This window comes from Lipotes vexillifer, unplaced genomic scaffold (genome assembly GCF_000442215.2).
Source record: "Lipotes vexillifer unplaced genomic scaffold, Lipotes_vexillifer_v1.1 scaffold470, whole genome shotgun sequence".
Classification (NCBI taxonomy): domain Eukaryota; kingdom Metazoa; phylum Chordata; class Mammalia; order Artiodactyla; family Lipotidae; genus Lipotes; species Lipotes vexillifer.
The window spans coordinates 2,111,514-2,128,119 of NW_006799533.1; the positions used below are offsets into that span (position 1 = coordinate 2,111,514).

The 16,606-nt window shown below is 44.6% G+C and overlaps 1 protein-coding gene across 1 annotated transcript in view; it reads right to left on the reverse strand.

Moving 5' to 3' along the window:
* Positions 1–16,606, reverse strand: part of WDFY2 (WD repeat and FYVE domain containing 2) — a 181,658-nt gene that overhangs the window by 20,485 nt on the left and 144,567 nt on the right. The window contains exons 6-7 of the mRNA XM_007471685.1: positions 15,580–15,692; positions 1,466–1,592 (exon numbers count right to left, since the gene is read on the reverse strand). Coding sequence (XP_007471747.1) covers positions 1,466–1,592; positions 15,580–15,692 — 240 coding nt within the window. The remainder of the gene's footprint in view (positions 1–1,465; positions 1,593–15,579; positions 15,693–16,606) is intronic.

Sequence of the window (16,606 nt, forward strand, 5' to 3'; positions counted from 1 at the left end):
TAGCTACGTCTCTAAAATTAAACTCTAACACAAAATATAAGTATTTGTGCATGGGCCCTCTAAAATTGAATTAGCTCATATCTAATAATTCCAAACTGTAAATTTAACTTCTTAGGAGAAGTTTTTGCAACTCGTGTTTCCAGGCAGATCTACAGGCAGAGCTAATGCCACTTAAAACCAGTCAGTTCATGGGAGTTGATATATTAGAGTCATAGTTAAGATCAGGTTGAAAACTTTAAGAGTTAAAGACAATTCAGATTAGCTTCAGAGTTCTAAAGCAGATTGAAAATTCTTTTTGGCAACACGATCAGGCTTTGCCTCCGGGGACCTCGGGCAGCACACGTGGGACAAATCAGAGTGTGGTCCAAGGGTCACTGGCAGAGCTACTTGGGAGACTTGTTACGACACAGATGCTCGCAGCTCCAGACGAGTGGGAGAATCTCAGAGGACAGGGCCCAGGAATCTACTTAACAGATTTCTCAGTGATTCTTTGCGGACAACAAAGTTTGAGAACTGCTCCAAGGAGGCACAAACTTTCTCTGCTCTTCCCCTCAGTCTCCTGAAATACACTCCTTAAGGAAGAAGAGTCTGATACTAATCAGGCGAGTAACTCAGTAAACATCTGGGGAAGTACAACATGTACTGGGCGAGGATACCTTTTCCTTAAGCTGCCAGCAATCTTGAAACCACATTTGAACTCAATTATAGAAATTCTGTAGGCCTTCATAGCTTATATTCTGAAGCTCTTTTTTCTCTCACTCTCAAATTTTTACTCTTCTAGTCTTCCCTGGTTCTCTTTTTTACTTTTATTTCTTTGCTGCCATTATTTTATTTTGTGGTTTTTGTAAGCACTCTCAAATCCTCTGTGGATTAAAATGGGGTATAAATAAATAAACATACTTATGTACAGATATAAATCAAAGTGGCCATTATTTGCGTTCCTGTCACATTATCCCCAGGCTAGGCTCCTGCCACAAAGACCGGCCCGCATGCCTTTGTTCCAGCTTTCAGCTGGGAATCTTTTCCCAGAGTTCTTCATAAAAGCACCAGCAGGGAATTCCCTGGTGGTCCAGTGGTTAGGACTCAGTGCTTTCACTGCCAAAGGCACGGGTTCGATCCCTGGTGGGGGGACTAAGATCCCCCCCTGGTGGGGGGACACGCCCCACAGTGCAGCCAAAAATAAAAAATAAATAAATTTGGGGCTTCCCTGGTGGCACAGTGGTTGAGAGTCCGCCTGCCGATGCAGGGGACACAGGTTCGTGCCCCGGTCCAGGAAGATCCCACATGCCGCGGAGCGGCTGGGCGCGTGAGCCATGGCCGCTGAGCCTGCGCGTCTGGAGCCTGTGCTAAACAACGGGAGAGGCCACAGCAGTGAAAGGCCCGCGTACCGCAAAAATAAATAAATAAATAAACAAATTTTTAAAATAAATGATAAATAAAAAAATAAAAGCACCAGCAGCCTTACCTATGTCCTTGGAGCTCGATGGCTGTTCCTTTTCTCCCACCGATGTCCCACATGATGACAGAGTGGTCGGAGCTCCCCGAGAACAACACCCGCTGGACGGGGTCCCAACAGAGAGCAGTCACCCCACCTGAGAGAACAGACACAGCTGGCCATTAGTCACAAAGTGACAACATTATTCACCAATAACTTGTGAGAGCAGAGGAGTTCGGATCTAGCGCAGTTCCTGGCACACAACAAACTTTTGTTGAAAGAACAAATAAGTCCCCAAAGAGAAAAAAATGGGCTCCAAGAATAAAAGTCCCACCCTTTATGCACTTTTCCCCAAAATTTAATGTACCATAAAATCAATTACTGTAAAGACCAAAGGGGAATGAAAAAGGCAATTAATTGACCTTCAAAAAATAGACATAGTTCTAAGAACAGAAAATACCGCACTGTTTGGAAATATTGACCATAGTTTTTAAGCCCCGTCTACCCCACATCCCGACAGCAGGTGAGCAGTAAACGGGGCTTTAAAAAAGCTCAGTTAGATTTATTTTATTCTTGAATACAGGTGTTGATAGGCAACAATATCAGAATTTAAAATTTATTCTCTCTCTCTGGGAATTTAAATTTATAGATTCTGGGAAAATTACTTACATCCTCAAGTGTCAGTTTCTTCAGCTGTAAACTGGGGATGATGGTAATACGATGATACCACTGAGGATAATATCAGCCTAACCACTACCTACCTCACAGCGTTACGGTGAGCAAGACGGGACCAATTACCTGGGACCACTCTGTAAACTGTGGTGTGCAGTACAGGTGGTTATTAGCATCACTCCAGTGGTTTGGCTATAAAATATTATGACAGATTTTCTTCCCTGGCTGTCCCATCATAAATCAAACTTCGTGTGTACTGAGAAAAATAGTAACTTTTTATGTATAAGATGAGCACAAAGCTTATGAATACTTAAGAATATGAGAAATTTTTACTCATTTTTATTGAAAAATATTATATTCTGAAAAGAACATACAAGTTGCTTCTTATTTGTTGAAATCCGACATTTTTCTTCTTTAGATCATCAATTTGTTCTAATGAAGTGCTGCACTTTAAAAGCTTTTAGGAAAGTATCTCTCATATGATGTCTCAGAAGATATTTTTTCAAGATCAAAAGGAAAAAAAACCCCACTATCCTGGATTATGCTTAATAGCTTCTCCCTATACCTGCACGACATTCTGCTTGTATATATTCCTGTCCCTGTAAGAATACACACCACTTTCCCCAGTGCACCTGTGCTGACCACCCCCTGCAGCTCCCATCTCCTCTTCCCTCCCTGACTCCCACCCCAAAACAGGCACAGGGCCAGCAGCAAACAGGCTCTGGTGGTACCTGTTGAATGAACGAAAGAGCAGATGAATGAAGACACAAAAAATGCTTTTTCATCCACAAATCTCGTTATTTGGAACTCCTCTGTTAGGCTTACTTACCCTTTCAAAGCTAAATATTTTCTCTTTCTGTATAACTCATCTTCTCTCCCTGTTATTAAACTTCACGTACCCATCCCCCGCCCCTTAACCTTCCTTCAGTATCTGAGAATGTAATGCTTCAGGATACGCATTCCATTGTGCAAAATGTTTATTCCCACAGAGTACTAGAATGACTCACTTTGTTAAATATCTGTGGCAGAGTCAGCTAATTGTTTACTGAAATTTATGTTCCCTCTTCTTGTATATACAGCGCTCCCTGGAAAGTTGCTTCCTACAGGGGCCACATTAACTGGCCCCTCTTGCAACTAGGGGGCATGTGACCAGTTCTCAGCAAGGGAACCCAGAAAGTACGTGGAAGTCATATGCATCCCTCCCAGGCCGAGGCAGTTAAGACGTTCCTTTTCCACTTTCTCTTTATACTTCCTCCTGGAGGACTCCAAGATGCCAAGACACAGAGAGATTCTAGAAGGAGCCTGGGACCCTGAATCACCACATGGAAAAGAACAGGAGCATTTGCACTGGATTGTAACATGCATGAGGAAAAAGCCTTTGCATTAAGCCACTGAAATGTTGAAAGTTATTTGTTAGAGCGGTACCATTACCTACTGCAATGCCACAGAATTACTAGAATATTATAATAAGGCTGGTCCAAGAGGAAGGTGAGAGTCACCCAAAGCTTCAAAAATGTCAGACAAGTGAAAAGAAGTTATTAGTTTAGACTGTTAATATTGATGCCTAATACTTAAACAGAATTAGAGAGAACCCTGGTCGGAAAACTGTTTCATTAGCCTCCAAAGCAACCCACTATAAACTCTGAATTGGTTTTTTCCTCAAAATGTATCTAGAATCTAAGCACTTCTCACCATCTCCACTGCTACTATCCTTGTATGAGCCACAGTTAAAATTCTTGCCTAGAAAATTAAAAAGTATGACACACATTTTGTTGTAAAGACTCTGGGGGAAAAAAGCACTCTCATACATTGTCGATGAGAATGCAAACCAGTAACATGGGGAAGGCCATATCCAACAAAACTACGTATGCACTTAGCTCTCAATCCAGCCCTCTCACTTCCAGGAATTTATCTTGAAGATACTGTCCCTGCTCCCATCAAATACACCAGAATACACACTCTATTCATCTCAGCATGGTTTGAAATAGCAAAACATTGGGAACAACTTAAATGCTCATATAAGAGTGGGCGAATAAACTATGGTACATTCACAGAGTACTATGCAGCTATGAAAAAGAATGGAGAAGACCTGCTGGATGGCTATGACATGATTTCCAGGATATACCGTAAAGGGAAAAAGGCAAAGCGCAAAAGAATATCTACATTATGCTACCTCTCATCTAAGAAAAAAGGGTAGATGAGAAATTACTGAGATTTGTTAACTACAGCAGGTGTGTGGGCGAGGCTGGGGAATGGGAATGGAGAAGCGATGAAGGAGAGACACTTTTTATTGTGTTTTTTTGGTTTGGTTTTGACTTTTGGAATCATGTTAATATTTCACATACTCAAAAACAAGTAAAAAATAAAAACTAGGAGTGTGTGTGTGTGTGTGTGTGTGTGTGTGTGTGTGTGTGTTGCTGAGGGGGAGGGGGAAGGAGAACCCAAAATGGAATATGAACAGAAACAAGTGAACCTAGCCATATTACAAATAAGTGGTACAACCTCACTGAAGGGGGTTAGGGGAAGAATTGACAGAATTAACTACGAAAAATGGTAATAAGGCCAAATATGAAAAGATTTGCATACAAATATAGTACTCTAGTTAGTTTGTCAGATATATGATAAGAAACGGAATATTTACATAGTTTCAACGTTTCAAAGTATTTCCTCACAACATACTGATGTATTACAAAGGGTGATTACAATGGAGAAACCTGGAAGACACCATCTTAACCAAGCGATCAAAGTTAGCATCACCAGTAAGAGGACAAATCAGTATCACGCGCCTTCTGATATGATGCACTGAGAAGGCATATCGTCACTTTTGTTTTATTCTTATAAAAATTTAACCATAAGGAAGCATCAGACAAACTCAAATGGAGAGACTTTCTACGGGGGAAGGACAGTCAGGCTAGTACTCAAAAATGTCAAGGTTGGGACTTCCCAGGCGGTCCAGTGGTTGAGACTTCTCCTTCCAATGCAGGGGGCAAGGGTTCGATCCCTGGTCAGGGAGCTAAGATCCCACATGCCCCCGGGGCCAAAAAAACCAAAACATAAAACAGAAGCGATATTGTAACATATTCAATAAAGACTTTAAAAATGGTCCACATCAAAAAAAAAAATCTTTAAAAAAAGAATGTCCAGGTCATGAAAGCACAGAAAGACTGAAGAACTGTTCCAGGTTAAGAGAACTAAGGAGACGTTATCACCAAACGCGGGGTGTAGTCGTGGGCTGGATTCTGAACCATAAAAAGGATATTAGTGTGATAACCGGAGAAATGTGACTAACGTCTGCGGATTAAAGAACAGTGTTGTATCAAAATTTCCTGATTTTTGACATGTGTACTGTAATTTTCAAAGATGTTAACATGTGGGGAATAGGGGTGAAGGATGGATGGGACTCTCAGCACCTTCTTTAAATTCTGAAATTATTATACTAGCCTCATACAACGTTTCCTGCTTCCACTCCTGTCCCTGTTGTCTATTCTCCACCAAAGTGATCACTGAAGAACACAAAGCAGTTGATGACACCCCTTGCTTAAATCACCCCTGTGGTTTCCCATCCCATTCAGAGTAAAACCCACAGTTCTCTCCAGGCCCTTTGTGATCTGGCTTCTGCCACTATAGGGGCTTCCCTCTCTCTCCTCCCCCACCTTACTAGCTCTGCTCCAGTCAGCTGGACTTCCCAAAGTTCCTAGAACAGGCCAGGTTCGTTCCGACTTCTGGGTCTCTGCATTTTCTTGCCTCTGCCTGTGACTTTCTTCCCCTAGATCATCAATGGCTTGTTCCCTCACAAATGCCACCTCCTTAGAGACCTCCCTTGACCACTCTTACCACTTTCCTCCTTACGGTATTTCTCTTCAGAGCACTGCCTACTGTCCCAACAGAATATAAGTTCTAGGAGGTCAGGGCTTTGGCTTTTTCCCACAGGATCCCCAGGATCTAGAATTCTGCCTGGCTTACAGGAGGCATTCAACAAGCAAATGACTGAACGACGGAGGAAGTACATGAATGACTGTCCTTTGCCTGTTCTTAGGACATGAAACAGGCACATGACGTCTCTTTTCCTGGCTGACCAGTGTTGCCTGTGTGCTGGTCATCTATTCCACTACTCATACCTGTTAAGTCAGGGAATGCTCATCTCAGGGAGAAGCTTTGGAGATGGTCTTGCTTGACTGGTTAAGGATTAGGGGGACAGAAAAGAGAAAGATGACAAATATATGATTTCCCCTATTTAACATGTGTTTGTGTCCCCTCCCAATCATATTCATATTCAATATTTGGAGGTGATTAGGTCACAAGGCCAGAGACCTCATGAATGGGGTTAGTGCCCTTATGAAAGAGACCCCAGAGAGCTCCCTCACCCACTCTGCTGTGTGAGGTTATAGCAAGAAGACAGGCATCTAGAAACCAGGAAGTGGGTTCTCACCAGACACTGAATCTGCCAGTGCTTTGATCTTGGACTTCCCAGACTCCAGACCTGTGAGAAATGTATTTCTGTTGCTTATAAGCCACCCAGTCTATGGTATTCTGTTATGGCAGCCAGAATGGACTTAAACAACATGTAAAATGGGTGGCTCAGGTTCTTTATAACATCGTGTTATATTTAAATAATGGTGGGCACTGGTAAAAAGAATGGTTAGAAAGACTTATTTAACTTTAAAGACTGAATTGGATGGGCTGTTCATCCTGTCCAAATAAACATGGAAATACTTAAATAGGGTTTTCTATGTGCCAAGTGATAGACACCATTCAGCTCCTCCTAACTAATACACACTAACATCTACCAGCATTGCACCACAAGAAGCAGGCCCTCTGGCCTTTGTTGGTGACTATGGGATAAGGATGGTTTATGATGAAGAAATGGGAAGTTGATATATGGTATCAGAAGTGCAAAGGTTCTGGAACCAGATTCTAGGCTCAAGTGACAGCTCTACCCTTATTAGGTATATGACCTTGAACAAGTTATTTAAGAATTTGAGCCTCAGAAGTCTCAGCCATAAAAGAGGGATGATGATAGTTTTGTTAAGATTAAATGAGTGGGGCTTCCCTGGTGGCGCAGTGGTTAAGAATCCGCCTGCCAATGCAGGAGACAGGGGTTCAAGCCCTGGTCCGGGAAGATCCCACATGCCGCGGAGCAACTAAGCCTGTGCACCACAACTACTGAGCCTGCGCTCTAGAGCCTGCAAGCCACAACTACTGAAGCCCGCACGCCTAGAGCCCGTGCTCCACAACAAGAGAAGCCACCGCAATGAGAAGCCCATGCACTGCAACGAAGAGTGGCCCCCGCTTGCCACAGCTAAAGAAAGCCCGAGTGCAGCAACGAAGACCAAACGTAGCCAAAAAGAGAAAAACAATTACCGTGTGCAGCCAAAAATTAAAAATAAACAAATTTATAAGATTAAATGAGTGAATATATATAAGCACATGGAACAGTGCCTAGTGCATGGGAAACACTCAATAAATGTGAGCTATGATTATAGTGCAGGAGACCTCATCTGGACCATCTCTGTGACACTGTTTTTTGTTGAGTCAGCCTACGGCAGTGACCAATGCGTCCCCATGCTATCTCAACCATCATAAGATCAACTAAAGTTTTAGAAGCAAGGTCCACCTTTAGTTTTCGCACATCACATCAGGCTGCAAGGAGCGCGAGCTGGGAAGGGGAGTTCTTGGTAACACAGAGTCAGGAAGAGAGAACAGACAACCAGGTTAAAGCAAGCCAGGGCATATTCATCAGACTCTCCCAGGGCTCAGACTGTTACACCACAGGCTTCAGGAAGAGTGGGAAAGATGGAAGGAAAAGCTGCAAGACAGGAAACAGGATGGGACTGGGGAGGCAAAAAAATCACCCTGTGGTCCCATCCCAGTTCTATGTAAATGACCTAACAACGGTGTCTCTATTGGAGGCTGGCTTATAAATTGTAAATCACAGCATTCATTTCAAATCAGTTCAACAAGCAGGTACTGAGCATCTTCTATACGGCAGGCACTGTGCTAAGCTCTGTGGATATATTCAAAACAAGTAAGACTCAGAGCCTACACCAACACAAATATACAAATGTTAGTTCTGGGAACGAGAAGGACACGCACATTGTGTTTGGTGGAGCCATTCTCTCACAAGACGTGGTTGCTCCCTCTGCCTGGAGCGCCAGACCTACCTTTTACCCCCCAGGTAACTTCTCCCTCTTCAAGGTGCAGCTCAGGTGCCCTCTCCCGCAGGAAGCCTTCCCTCCAACACCCCCAATCTAGGTGAGGCTCCCACCTCTGCCCACGTCTCTAAATGTCACCATCACTCACTGGATCCAACTTTGCTGGATTACAAATCTGTCCCCACTGCAGACTTTAGGCTCCACATCTTTCTATTCAAGCACAGTGCACAGAGCTGGGTGCCCCAGAGGTGCTCAGTGTATGTTTACTCACCTGGCCCGTTAACTGAATAGCAAAGAAGCCCGGGAGGACGATAAAGGAGAGCAACAAGCCGTCACAACAGAGGCTTTGGCAGACACAGAGGGGCCCAGAGGGATGGGGCGGGGAGCCTCTTCCTTCTGCGGCGACTGCTGCCTCTGTCAGCTTACTGCTGAGCAGCAGAGCCCTTTCCACCCTCTGGTGGCAGCGAGTCAGCCACCTCCGCGAGCCCAGCTCGCGGAGCAGTGCAGACACAATGCTCCCCTGTCTCCGTCTACACCCAGGCCAACCTCCTCGCCCTGCATGACCCATAACCAGGATGGAGAATGAGAGCCAGGGCTGAGACAGTTGTGGGTTTCCGGGGTTTATGATATTTTAATTGACAAAAATTATTTATTCCATGTCGTTGTCCTTCACTCCAGCTTTCCGCTCCAGAGCTCTCCCTCATGGTTTCATTAGATGCTTCTCCCTGCCTTGGCCCTCCACAATATAACTGACAGAATAACTTTTAACATAAATGAATTCATTCTTAAAAGTCAAGGTTTTATCTATACTATTTTATACTCTCATAAATGGAATTTTTAATGGCTGCATAATATCCCAAAGCATGGATGTACCTTATTTCACTTACTGTTAGGTTGTTTAACTTTCAACTATTATACATTTTGCTAGGATGAACATTCTTATACATAAAACTTTATTCCCATTTCTGATTTACTTAGAAGAGTTTCCCAACCGTGGAACCAGATCAGAGTATAAACATTTTTAGAAATTTCATACATGTTACCAAATGCTCAGTGAGCTAATTTTTGGAGACTTTTACAACATATCTTGCAAAAGCTAAAGACTAGGTGGAGGGTCACAGAGTCAGGGCTGGAAACTGTTGGCTCTGTCTCTACCAGTGCGACCTGGTATCTCACCATGCACATCCCACCACGCGTGCAGGGTGAGGGTGTGCAGGCAAAATGCGGCCAGAGGAGAGGCAGCCAAGGAAGTCCTCAGACCACGGAGCCTCTTGAATAGAGTACGTAACCTTTCAGTTACTGCATTTTACTCCAGGTTGAAGTGGTGAGTGTTTCTGGAAAGGTAAATGTGCTCCGTCTCTAGGCTACACCCTCCTCCTGAGACCCACAGCGGGACATCCAGCTGACTCCTTGCCACCTCCTCAAGGGGGCCTCTTGGTCACGTTCAGTTTAAAGCACCACGACATTCTCTTGCAAACCTGCTGTTACTCCTGCCATTCCCATTTTCAGTAAATGGCATCACTGTCCACCCCAATGTTCCAGACAGAAACGTGGAAGCCACTCCTGCTTCAACCAATCATCAAGCGCTGCTGACTCATCTCCTAAACAGACCCTGAACGCCTCCTCTACTCTCCATACCCGCTGCTGTTCTCCCGGTCCAGACAGGAGTGCCCTTTTCCAGGGACTCCGGCAGTAGTTTCCTTCTGAAAGCCCTCCTCACATCCATCCTCGTCCCCACTCAATCCACCACCCGCTGCTACCACGATTCGTTACAACGGAAAGCACGTTACCACCCTGCCTCAACTCCACCACTGGCTTCCCACTGCCTGAGAACAATGTCCATCCAAAGGTCTTCACCTTTCCCGGGGCGTCAACCTGTATCCCTCACCCCTGGCTCTCCACACAGGCCACTGGACTCCATTCACACTTATCCACTGCAGGCTTCAAACCTGCTTCATACATCCGGGATCTGGAATGTTCCCACCACCTGGGTAACTCCTCAGTCTTCTTAAGGTGTTGTTTAAACATCACTTTCTTAGAAGACCCCTTTAACTCTGTGGACAGGAAGCCCTCTTGTTCCGATTTTTTAGTATATGTGCTGCCGAAGCAAGCACAAGAAGCCCTCTTGTTAACTGCTCCCAAAGAAGCCCATGCGTGGCCTCGGGACTTCACAACACTTGTTACACGCATAATATTTCCAATTATTGCTTTAATTCCATGAGCGGGATTTGAACCAGGGCAAGGACTAGGCTGATTTCATTCACCAATGAGTGGCACCACTCATCACATGGAGAGCCAATGACCTGACGGACTCTAGATTAAAATCCACATCTATTAGATGTGAAAGCCTCTACTGTAAACAAAAATTAAGCTTTCAGCTTAATGATCTGAACTTGCATATTTGCACTGAACTGTGCCTGTCCTTGTTTTAGTTATTTTTATTATAGCTACACTGTTACTTTCAATACTTCTCCTAACAGTCAATGAACAAGTCTGTATTTAATTTTCCGTTAAGTAGTATGCTTTGGGCGGTTCACATTCAAGCCCTCCTATTTCCAATATGTTCATAGTAACCAAAAAAATTCTTAGAAGAAAAAGAAAGATTTTATTGATACTAGTAGTTTCCAGTGGTCAAAATCTGATATTTTTCCCCTTTGTTCAAATCAGTGTGTGACATTGGCAGAAATATATTCTAATTTCTGCAGAAATATCAAAGAACTATGATATTTGGCATTTAGCTCCAGAAATAAAACCAGCAGAGGGAGCATAAGAACATAAAATTAGTTTTCTAAATCCCCATGGATTAGTAAATGCCATGTTTTGGCCTCTGGGTATGGCTATTAGGTAGATTCCATCACTAACTCACATTTTTATATGACCTTCTGTACTGTAACAGAGAGTGATGGGTGAATGGCTGACTCCATACACATACTGAAGACTTGTCTGCTGTTGAGTTTGGATCTGGAGTAATTAGATCTCCAAGATCACTCTTTAATGGATCTAGGTTCATCTTAAGGTCTTTATTTGGTGGGTAAGGGAGTCAGGAGGTTAAAACTAACCCTCCATTCACAGCCCCTTTCCCCAGAATTGTGTCTGGCTGAGTTTGGGACCTAGTTTGGGACCATAGGAAGAGCTCAACAATGTTTGCATCATTGTGGAATTTCTCAGATGCCCTTGTTCTAGCTTTAAATGAATGACCTGTGCTATAGCCAGACTGGAGATGGGTAGATACTACTGTCTAGGAATAATAACAAATTAGATAGGTGACCTGCTACATTTATCTGCCTTCGTGTTAGATAACAATCTTCCTGGGCTATGTCCTGTCTTCCTCAAAGATATTTCATGATGAAATCATGTGAAAATATTTTATTCTTTCAGAAAGATAAGATACAATATCAGGTAGTATTTTATATTGGAACTAATCCGGAAGACATGAAATCCTTGGGCCACCCCTGGCTCACCTCACAGCAGCTACTTACCCCTTTCCTGACCCGGAAGCAGCAGTACAGAACTCGGGGAATTCCTATCGGTGCTCTGGGCAACGTCTGACTTCTAAGGAGCCAGAAGGTCGAGCTGAAAGCCACCTCTGCCTCAACCAAATCTGGGAACTCTCCAGCCTGTCACGGCCTCTAAAATTTTACCGCACATCTATCCACTCCCCGCTCTCCCATCACCATAGCCACGCTGCGAGGGACAGTTTCCTACTAGCTCTCCCATCACACTCTCTACTACCAGAGCAATCTTTTAAATCTGATCAGGTTAACTTCTTTGCTTAAAACTCTTTCACTGTTTTCCCCTGATGTCAGGATAATGTTCTCAGTGATCTGAACTGACTCTCACTTCCTTTCTGGCTGACACCCACCACCCCCACACTCAGTGTTCCAGCCAAAAAGAGTAACTAGGCGCTCCCAAGAAAGCCACGCTTTTTGCAAATCCCCAGGCCTTGGATTACGCTGGTTTGTTCTGCCTGCCCTGCTCTCCCCACTTCTCTTTCATGAACTCAACACTTACTCCTCCGCCACAATCTTAGGTCGCCACCCCCCGGGGGGAGACCTTCCCTGACCAACTCCCACGCCCATCCCCGCAATGCGCCCGTTCAATGTTCTTGGACATGCTTGGTGCTGCGCCCGTGCCCCAGACGCTCCTCCACACACCCCAGCCCCCAGGCACTATAATTACTGTTTAGCTTCTGTCTCGCTCACTGGGCTGTGAGGAATTCAAGAACAATGACTGTGCTTTTTTTTTTTTTTTTTTTTAAGCAGAGGTCTTCTTAGAAGCCCATATGATTTTAAATTTATTTATTTATTTATGGCTGGGGTGGGGCTTCATTTCTGTGCGAGGGCTTTCTCTAGTTGTGGCAAGCGGGGGCCCCTCTTCATCGCGGTGCGCGGGCCTCTCACTATCGCGGCCTCTCTTGTTGTGGAGCACAGGCTCCAGATGCACAGGCTCAGTAGTTGTGGCTCACGGGCCCAGCCGCTCCGCGGCATGTGGGATCCTCCCAGACCAGGTCTCAAACCCGTGTTCCCTTCATCGGCAGGCGGACTCCCAACCACTGCGCCACCAGGGAAGCCCCTATGCCTTTTCTTTCTGTGACTGGGAGTAGTGGCCGAGGTCAACCAGGGAGAGCCCAGGAGGTGAAAAGACAAGGGTCCCAGGCAGAACCCACCAAGATGACCCCAAAGGAGAGGACAAAGAGCAGTCAGAGGCTCCAATGCGGGAGGAAATGTGTTACAGAAGCCAATGGAGGGCAGTCGCAGCAGGAAGGAATGGCCACAATGTAAAACGCTACCACGAGGTTAAACAGCACAGAGTTTAAAACACGTCCGGGCTTCCCTGGTGGCGCAGTGGTTGAGAGTCCGCCTGCCGATGCAGGGGACGCGGGTTCGTGTCCCGGTCCGGGAAGATCCCACATGCCGCGGAGCGGCTGGGCCCGTGAGCCATGGCCACTGAGCCGGCGCATCCGGAGCCTGCGCTCCGTGACGGGAGAGGCCACAGCAGTGAGGCCCGCGTACCGCAAAAAAAACAAACAAACATGTCCACTGGATTTAGCTACCAGCAGACCACTGGCCACCTCGGGGAGAGCAGTGTGAGAGGAGTGATAGAGATGAGTCAAACTGCAGGTGGCGGGAAAGCCAACGGGAGCGCAGAATGCGAAGCGGCTGGGAAAATGATAACTTTTTCAAGAAGCGTTGCTGACTCCGACAACGTGAAGGTATTATGCTAGGTGAAATAACCCGGTCACAGAACAGCAAATACTGCACAATTCCCCTCATATATAGTGCAAAGAGACAGAAAGCAGAATGGTGGTTTCCAGGGGCTGTGGGGAGGGGGTTGCATGGGCACAGAGTTTCTGTTCTGCAAGATGAAGAATGTTCTGGAGATGGATGGTGGTGATCAGTGCACAACAATGTGAATGTACTTAATGCCACTGAATTGAACACAAAAATGGACAAAAGCATCAATTTTAGGTTGTGTACATTTTACTGCAATTGAAAAACAAAGGAGAAAAGCGGCACTGCTGTTAAGAAAATAAGATGGGATCAGAGGGGTTTTGTTTGTTTTTTAACAGAGGCAAGGAACTCAGCATGTTAGAAACTTGAGAAGAGTTGGTCCAAAGGGAGACCAAAAGATTAACTTTCCACGTGGAGACCCCCAGGAGGATGAGTCTGGGGCCAAGGACAGCACGAGGCGGGAGGGCAAGCAATGAGGAGAAAGCGGAGGAAAAGCTTGCTTGTTGGGGAGGGAAGATGGGGTGGCCAAGAAATAAACATTTTTAAAAAGCTTGTATTTGATAGCCTCTGTTTTTCTTTGAAGGAGGCCTGGGGAGAGCGGGGAAGGTCTGAAAAAGCTGCTGAGGGACTGAGAGAAGGAGCATACTGTGTACGAAGGACTTAGAGCCGGGTTACGTGAGGGGCTGTGAGGCAACTCCTGAGCCTGGACTGGAATGACGACTCTGCACTGGGGACGATGAGCTGAGTGAGGCTCGTTCTGTGACCCCAAACCCGAGGGCACACTCCGTGGCTGAGTGCGCAGGAGAGACGTGGATACTCTGAACCACAGGTGAAATGTACCAACAAGGAGGAACAAGGGGGCCTGAACTAAGAATGCTGGGAAACGTGTGGCTGAAGCGATGGAGAGGAAGGGAAGATGGGGCAGAGATGCTGGGCAGTGAGGGATCAAGGGAAGGACTCCTCAACAAGGGCAAGAACAAGTGCAGGTGGAGTTAAGGGCTTTGGGAAGCCAAGGATTAGGAGACCGAACTCAGCAGTGAAACAGTCCTGACCTGAGATAGTTTCAGGTCCCCACCAGGCCAGGCTTGGTCAGAGTGTAGGTGGCTAAAAAGAGAAATCCAATCAGGAAAGACCTGGGTTCTATCCACAGGGGAGGTTTCTATGTGCTCTTCCTGCCTCAGGTGTAGATAATTAAGATGATCTTTTATGAATCTTTCCCCTGGATTCAATTTTCTCTTTATTGCATTGCTCTTTTTCCCTTTAGGAACTCCCTTATGAGCTAGATACTATCCCATTTTACATCCTCATTCACCTACTTTTGTTCTTATATGACGTCTAAACTCAAATATTAACCTTGTTCTATACTGAATCATGGGCTGGTAAACTGCAGAAGACACCAAAGCCCATTAAGAACCAGGAAAACAGGCAGTTATTCATTCTCCAGGGGCAACATCACATGTTAAAAATACTAGTAAAAAATTAGTCATCAGCATTTACTCAAGTCTTTCAAAGGTTAAGTGTGGATACAGTCTATCACCTTGCTTAAATGACCTTGAGCAGACCAGTAACATAAAGGGGGCCTTGAAAAGAGCCCCAGAGGAAGGAAAATTAAAGAGGAACTTGAACCTTTTGATGTAGGCTAGCTATGCACGACAAATCGATTTTTCATTTCATTTGTCTTGGAAGTAGGAGTCTGTCTTGCATACCATTTTCTCGCTCCAAGGATGGCAAGGACAGACCGAGGCAGCTGTCCTTCTGTCCAACTGTTTGTGCAGTTGCCACACAGCCTCAAACAATGTCGCATTAACATATGCAAACAAGGGCTTTCTCCAGCGTAGCATGACAAAGAACCACAACACCACCATTTTTGAAATAGACTGTTTGCTCTTTTGTTTGACTGATGGAGAAAATTTCTGACACTGTACCTTACTGAACCATTCTGAAATCAGTCACACGCGTCACGTGTATCTTTGCGCAAGCCCAGACTGTACCTCGTCACTTTCACACCACATCTTGTGAACATCAGAACATGCAGCAGGCGACAGGTCACTGTGAGAGCAGCACATGGAGGGTCTGCTTTCAATCCCACCTGTATGTCCTCTGAATGTTGTGACCAGGGTGCAGTTTTCTTGCTCCAGTTTGAGGATGGTTACTTGGCCTGAGTGGTCACCAATAAACACATGCCGGGTTTCAACATCAAATCTATCATGTAAGCATTAAGGATCGTTTCTCAAATGTGAGCGGATGGTTTACCCCCCTCTCTCCACAAACACACCAGAAAAAGCAATACATGTCAAAGAAATGCGCAAATCTCACGGGAGAAGTTGAATATAATGCTGAAAGACACAAAAAGTGGACATAACGAAATGAAAGACATTACTTACTGGATGGTAAGACTCAACATGATAAACATGTCAATTTTCACAACATGAATTTATGAATTTAATATAATCCCTATAAAAGTATCAACATGTGGGTTTTTTTCCTACAGTTAGGTATGTTCATTCTAAAGTCCACATAGAAAAATACATAAGCAAGAAGAGCCAGGAATATTCTGAAAATAAGAGTAATACGGTATTGTGATGGGGGAGGTTAGCCCTACCAGATATTAAAACATGTTACAAAGTCTCTTTAATTGAAAGTGTGGTGCTTAAATAGACAAACAGACCAATGGAACAGAAAAGAAAGTCTAGAAATAGGCCCAAAAGCATGCAGAAATTAGTACATATCTGATAAAGGTGGCTTTTCAAATGAATAAGGAAAAGAAGGGCGAAAAGCAAAGTTGGCACAAACTGAACCAGTCATTTGGAAAAATAAAACAGGATTTGTACTTCACTTTATACCAGGATGAAGTCCAATGTAAAAAAGGAAAAATATAAGTTCTAGATGGGAGAGTTCCTTTATAACCTTGGAGTGGGAAAAGCTACGACTCAAATACACAAACAACAAACAAATGCCATAAGCAAAGCACAAGACAAATTGGAAAAAATACTTGCAACTGATGTCACAAAAGGCCCGAATACCTAATATAAAAAGAGCAATCCAGAAGAAGATTACAAACCTAATAAAAAACAGGCAAGATACATGAATGGATAGTTCAAGAAATGACAATGGTG